Source organism: Eimeria mitis, genomic scaffold, assembly GCF_000499745.2.
Source record: "Eimeria mitis Houghton genomic scaffold, Emh_scaff360, whole genome shotgun sequence".
Taxonomy (NCBI): domain Eukaryota; phylum Apicomplexa; class Conoidasida; order Eucoccidiorida; family Eimeriidae; genus Eimeria; species Eimeria mitis.
Window position 1 is genome coordinate 3,129 of NW_013571943.1, and position 6,423 is coordinate 9,551.

The following is a 6,423-nucleotide window of genomic DNA, read 5'->3' on the forward strand; positions in this document are numbered from 1 at the left end:
GTGAGCAGCCGTGCACTATTCTGCATAAAGCTAAACCCCTCGAGCCTCACACTGGCTTAGGTTGCCTGCAAAGCACTGAACGCCGCCACATGTAGACGAATCCCTGACGGTAAGCGTACAGAAGCTTTACTTTCCAGCTGTTACGCAAGGGCCTGGCGCGGGTGAACGGCCTACTTAGCCAGTTGTTTCTACCGGCAGCACCATTCGGCGGAGAGATGCACCCCCAGAAACTTCCCATGTTCCTGGCGCTTCTTGGCGACTGTAGAGTGACGGTCCGTCGAATTCAAGGCGAACTCAGGTCTTTAGAGGGCTTCGGATTATATCTTTTACAGCGGTTCAACCCAGTTAGTGCAGTGACCACGGGGTAAACTTGTGTCCACTGACCCTGAAGATGTACTGCTGCTTCTAAATTGCTTTTCTGTGCCACGAAACTGGGAGCACCGGCGACCGGATTTTATCGCATTTTAACCGTAGCAAAGGCGTGGGCCAGCCAGACAACTACGCGGGCCTCTGGAACCAGGGTGATACAATGGCGTTTTTATGATATGCCCAGAGTCTTCAAACGTCATTTAGATTCCACTTGATTAAGTTAGGCGGTAACTGTAGCTCAGGACGTGCAGAGGCGCCTTCAGTTGCAGGCGCTGGGCCGGCACACTGCAACATCGCACTAGCCATCATCATAAAGCCAGCTATCATTATTATAATATAATAATAACATAAAGCCAGCAACTATATTATTTGTGTATGAAGCATAATATTTAAACGTGATGATTCTTCCTGCTTCAAGAGGCAAGTCGCAATCGGGATGTGCAGATTCCCTACCTCTCGAGGAGGGAGCTTCGTTGTTCGTTTTTTGCGATTGCTGATGCCTCATTCCTGGGCGAGAAGGGACATTGCGACGCAGGTCCCCTGCTAGAGCGCAGCCCTGGCTCCTGCCGCACGGCAAAGGCGTTCCTTGGAGCCATGTAACCCCATATTTGCGTGTGTCGCAGTGCATGCTCCCCTCTACACAACTGTCAAGCTTAATTGTAGTCTCGGGAGGCCGTGACAAACTAGGCCTCCCGCGAGACATGTTGGTTTTGACCCAGTGGCTCTCGAACGCGTAGCACTCCGCACAGTAGTAGTGGCCAACGTCTGCGCCTGAGGAGCTCGGTAGAGACTAATCCGTGAAGGATTATCAACAGCAGTTCTCAGAACTTCGGTTGCGCACAAGCAATTCGGAATTTGGGGGTTTTGTTCAAGATCCCCAAATTGCTTGGAGCAGTTGCACCAAGCTGTCTCCATACAGAAGCATTTAGGGACTCCTCACCAGAGTATAGATAGGAAATGAGTATCTAAGAAGTAATAACCACTGGCGTGCTCGCCAGTGGTTGTCGCGAAGCAACCAATAGATTGTTGCATACCTCTGGTTTGAGCGGAGTGAGCAGCTATCAATAACGTTCAGCTATATGAGTGTGCTTCATCTTGGAAATCACACTTTTTATACAGCGCGACAGTCACTGCAGGGTGAGACGAACGATGCCCTGGGGGACCACGGCTGCAGCACGGAGTGCTGACGCAACTTAGCGGAGAGAGCACAGGACAATGCTTTAAGAAGTATTGTAACTTTTCGGATAGGGCAGAAACGAATTTTGTGTGAGAAATCGGCGGGTGTTTCTCCAGCGCTGACCCCGCGACTCGACGACTCTGACTGCGTCGCAAGACACAAGCATTCATGGAATTCCGCAGGTTGGCTGCCTGGGAATTGATGCCCCCTTACCATTTCTAGAGTTTATAAGGGGCCGTAAAATACTATAAAGGGTCCCTAGTGATTATTTGCTCTCTAGAGGGGTCGTAGGACGTTCGGCAGCGAAGGGACAGTGGCCTGCTCTACCCGCCAGGCGCTCACGCGCACCCCCGACATCGCCCTCCCAAAAGCCGCTGAAGCTAAGGATAACATCGTCATCATCTGCCATTTGAATCACGTTCATATATTTTGATGATTTAGTAGATCGTGTGTACGCCTCCTTCTTGGCTTGGTCAACGACTACTTGGTGACAATGGCGCCTCTCGATCTGCTCACAGTCGTCAGTGCCCCGTTCCTCGTCCTGGCCAGCGTAAACGGCATTGTAGCAGCAGACACACCAACTTACAAAGTAGAATTCGGTATATTTCCCATTTGCATGAGCAGTTTGTTGGTTGGTCTACGTTCCCAGCTGCCCAAGCCCCTTTGTGTCCAACGGGCCAGAACAGATCAAACCAACTGGGAGTGTCCGACAGGCATTGAATAGTTTCAGCACGACGCTTTTGTCTTGTAAATCATTGTTCATAGATCGGCGTAATTTGGTTGTTTTCCCGCAGGAACTGATGGCCAATGCCTCGCCGAGGTCAATGCTGCGCGCCTGGCCGCTGGGCTCAGCGAACTCGTCCAAGCAGAAACAGTGAAAACCGAAGCTAGACTGCCTGATGCAGCCACCGCTCCAGGCGATTCAGATGACAGCTGGGTTTGGATGCCGGTGTGCAATGCTTTGATACCAGTGAGTTCCTTACCTTTCTAGCTGCCCTCCGTAGAGTCTTGCCGATTGTGCAGGTCACCACGGGTCTGCCAATTCTCTTGCTGTTTGTAGGAAGCGGCAGCAGAAAAAACTTCAAGGGCGGGAGGTGCAGCTGAGTTCCAGAGCGGCACATACGCATACCATCCCGTTGATAGTCCCGCTTCCGTCGACTGCAATGCGGTTGTGGATAAGTGGAAGCGCGCCTACAGCAACTTCAGTGGATTGCCTCCGCCTAACAAGGAAGATGAAGAGCTGTATCAAGACCAGGACAATGTGTCTTTCGTGGCTCTGTACAACCCTACAAAGAATGCTACTGTAGACTGCCGTGTTGTCACCTGCACTAAGACGACGCCGGCAGCGGCAAGTTTCAAAGCAGCAAGAACCGGCGGGATAAAAACGGAAAAGGGCTCTGCTTTGATTTGCATGACCGTACCTGATGTGCTTCCTGAGAAAGGAGAAAAGGCCCCTTTCACGTGAGTGCCTGCACTCTCCGTGCTTCCGCTTCGACCTGTATTCTTTTTTCAGATAAGATTGGTTTTATATCTTCATGTGTGTTCCGCAGAGAGGAGCAGTGGGGACAGATCGTGACCGCCATCGAAGGCTCAGCCTCCGCTGTTGCGCCCAGTGTGGTTGGTCTTGCATTGGCGATCGTTGGCCTCAGCATGCTTTGATGGAAAGCTCTTTTCGCGAGGAATGATCCACGAGGCTCTTTTTTTCATTGTTGAGGGAAGCCAGGAGTTTCGCTACCTGCTGAGGTGTAGAATCCCGCGGATCACATACTGTGTGCTCGATGCAGATGAGAAAGTCGCGGCTGATGAGAGCATCAAGGCGGCGTTGGGTGCTGGTGGATCATTAAACTACCCGAAAAAGGTTCCCCGTGTGTTGTATAGGGAGGATGGTTGCCACAATTTCTGGCTATACAGTGCACGGGGAGCCTTTTTTGTGTACAGACACAAATTATGTTTTTACCCCTCGCTCTGCCCTGCCGGTGGAGCCGCTTGGGTCCGCCACCAGGGCAGGCATGACTTGGGGTGAACGGTTCATCTTGCCTGTTATTCTTGGCGACTGTAGAGTGACGGTCCGTCGAATTCAAGTCATACTCAGGTCTACAGAGGGTTTGGGAGTACATCTTTTATAGCAATTCAACCCAGGTAGTGCAGTGAACGCGGGGGCAGCTTGTGTCCACTGACCCTGGTGATGTACTGCTGCTTCTAAATTGCTTTCCTGTGTCGCGGAACTGCGAACATCTGTGATCCTGTAGCAGGACTGGAGCGTGTTTTAGCCGTAGCAAAGACATGGGCAAGTCAGACAACGATACCGAACGAGGCTCCGCGGGACCACGCCTGCAGCCCAGAGTGCTGACTCACCCTGAAGGACAGTGCACGGAACAAGAATTTAAGAAGCAACATGACTTTCTGGAAAGGGCAGAAACGAATTTTGTAAGAGAAATCGACTCGAGCCTCTTCAGCGCAGACCTCGCAACTCGACGTCGGTGACTGGGATGCAAGACACAAGCATCCACGGATTCCGCAGGTTGGCTAGCCCGGCTTTGATACCCGCTTACTTTTTCTGGAGTGCGCCTGCACCATAAAAGTTATATAGATGGCCCTTGGGGATTATTTGCTCCCTAGAGACACCGTAAGACGCTGGTGAGCGAGGGGACACCGGCCTGGCCTACCCACCAGAAAGAGCGTTCACGCGCACCCCAGGCACCGGCCGCCTTGTGCTAAGGATAACATCGTCAGTCGCCTGCCATTTAAATCGGGTTCATATATCTTGATGATTTAGTAGATTTTAGGTTGCGTATACGCTTCCTTGTCGGCTAGAGCAACGCCTACTTGGTGACAATGGCGCCCCTCAATCTGCTCACAGTCGTCAGTGCCTCGTTCCTCGTCCTGGCCAGAGTCAACGGCACTGTAGCATCACAACAACCAACCTACAAAGTCGCTTTTGGTATGTTACTCAGTTTGATGCGCAGTTGATTGGCTGCACTACGTTCCCAGCTGCTCACCACGAAGGAACCCGGAGTGTCCGACGGGCATTGAAGAGCTTCGGTATGACACTTTTATCTTGCAAATCATTGTTTACAGTTGAAGGTAATTCGCTTGTTTTTCCGCAGGAAATGATGGAAAATGCCTCGCCGAGGTCAATGCTGCTCGCCTGGCCGCTGGGCTCAGCGCACTAGTACAGGCAGAAAAAGCGAATGCCGACCGTAGGATGCCTGATACAGCTACTGATTATACAGGATCAGGAGACACTTGGGCTTGGTTGCCGGTGTGCAAGGCATTGATTCCAGTGAGTTCTTTACCTTTCTAGCTGCCCCCGTAGAAACTGGCCGGTCGTGCTAATCACCTCAGGGCCTGCCAACTCTCTTGCGGTTTCTAGGAAGCGGAAGAAAAAAAAGCTTCAAGGGGAGCGGGTACAACTACGTTCCAGAGCGGCACGTATGCATACCTCCCCGTTGAGAATCCAGATGCCGTCGATTGCAATGCCGTTGTGGACAAGTGGAAGGGTGCCTACAGCAACTTCGATGGATTGCCTCCGCCAAACAAGGAAGAAGATAATCTGTACAAAAATCACGAGAACGTGTCTTTTGTGGCCCTGTACAACCCTTCAACGGACGCTACTGCAGATTGCCGTGTCGTCACCTGCACAAAAACGACGCCTGAAACGGCAAGTTTCAAAGCAGCGAGGACCAGCGGGACAAAAACGGAAACGGGCTCCGCTTTGATTTGCATGACCGCGCCTGATGTGCTTCCCAAGAAAGGAGAAAAGAGCCCTTTCACGTGAGTTTTTTCCACTCTCCACGCGTTTCCCCTCTTGTATTATTTTTCCAGGTTAGATTGTTGTTGTTTCTCGGGGTGTGTTCTGCAGAGAGGAGCAGTGGGGACAGATCGTGACCGCCATCGAAGGCTCTGCCTCCGCTGTTGCACCCGGTGTTGTCGGCCTTGCATTAGTGATCCTTGGCCTCAGCATGCTGTGAAGTAAAAGCCTTTTAAGAGAGGGACAATCCAAAAGGCTTTCCGTCCACTGTTAAGGGAAGCCAGGAGTTTCGCTGCCTGCTGAGGTGTAGAAGCCCGCAGGTCACATACTGTCCACCCGATGTAGATGAGAAAGTCGCGCCTGATGAGAGCATGCGTGCGGAGTTGAGTGCTGGCGGATCACTTAACTATCGCGAAATAGTGGATAAAAACCTGTCTACACAATGTAGGGGGAGCATTTCTTGTGTAGAGACAAGTTATGTCTTTGCCTCTTCCCCTGCGCTGCCGGTGGAGGCGTTGCGTTCCACCATAAAAACAGCCGCTGCTTGGCGGCTAAGGATTGAGCTTGCCTATATTTCGCGGCCGGTGTACAGTGAAGAGCCGTCGAATTCAACTCAAGCTCAGGTTTTTAGAGAGTCTGGGCTTATATCTTTTTCAACGATTCAACGCACAGTAGTGCAGTGGCCACGGCACAAATCCGTGTGGACCGAGCCTGAAGACGCTCTGATGCTGCTTCTAAATTATCTTACCGTGTTGCAAAGCGTGAAGCACCGGCAAAGGGAGAAAGGGTGGTAGTGCCTTTTGGGAGGCACCTACACAGCCCTTGAACGAAGTGGCTAATATGACAATCTTTGCGATCCATCCATAATATTGAATTTTACATTATTTCTGTCAGACTAGGTAGAGGGCTGGGCGTGAGGAGACGCTCTTTGCACGGCATGTACATGCCCAGATCTGCGCAGTCGCCAGCAGTCACTGGTCTCCTGAGTGAACCGGTAAGGCTAGCCATCGTCCCAACTCTACCACTTTATTATGAAATGTAGAATGCAAAGGTGATAATAACATTCCTCCTGCTTCCCGCGCCGAACCATACGTGCCGTTGCACCGCCCGACACTACAACGAGCGT

General features: G+C 51.6%; 2 protein-coding genes across 2 annotated transcripts; both read left to right on the top strand.

Annotated features, from left to right (window-relative positions):
• Positions 1-2,039: 2,039 nt before the first annotated feature.
• Positions 2,040-3,205, top strand: EMH_0009390 (SAG family member; the record flags this gene model as incomplete). The annotated part of the gene is made up of 4 exons (XM_013498651.1): positions 2,040-2,169; positions 2,341-2,516; positions 2,607-3,007; positions 3,097-3,205. The coding sequence occupies 4 exons, from the start codon at positions 2,040-2,042 to the stop codon at positions 3,203-3,205; spliced, it is 816 nt and encodes a 271-aa protein (XP_013354105.1).
• A 624-nt stretch (positions 3,206-3,829) lies between these two features.
• Positions 3,830-5,517, top strand: EMH_0009400 (SAG family member; the record flags this gene model as incomplete). Its single annotated transcript, XM_013498652.1, has 5 exons — positions 3,830-3,973; positions 4,361-4,487; positions 4,654-4,829; positions 4,920-5,320; positions 5,409-5,517. The coding sequence occupies 5 exons, from the start codon at positions 3,830-3,832 to the stop codon at positions 5,515-5,517; spliced, it is 957 nt and encodes a 318-aa protein (XP_013354106.1).
• Positions 5,518-6,423: the final 906 nt, after the last annotated feature.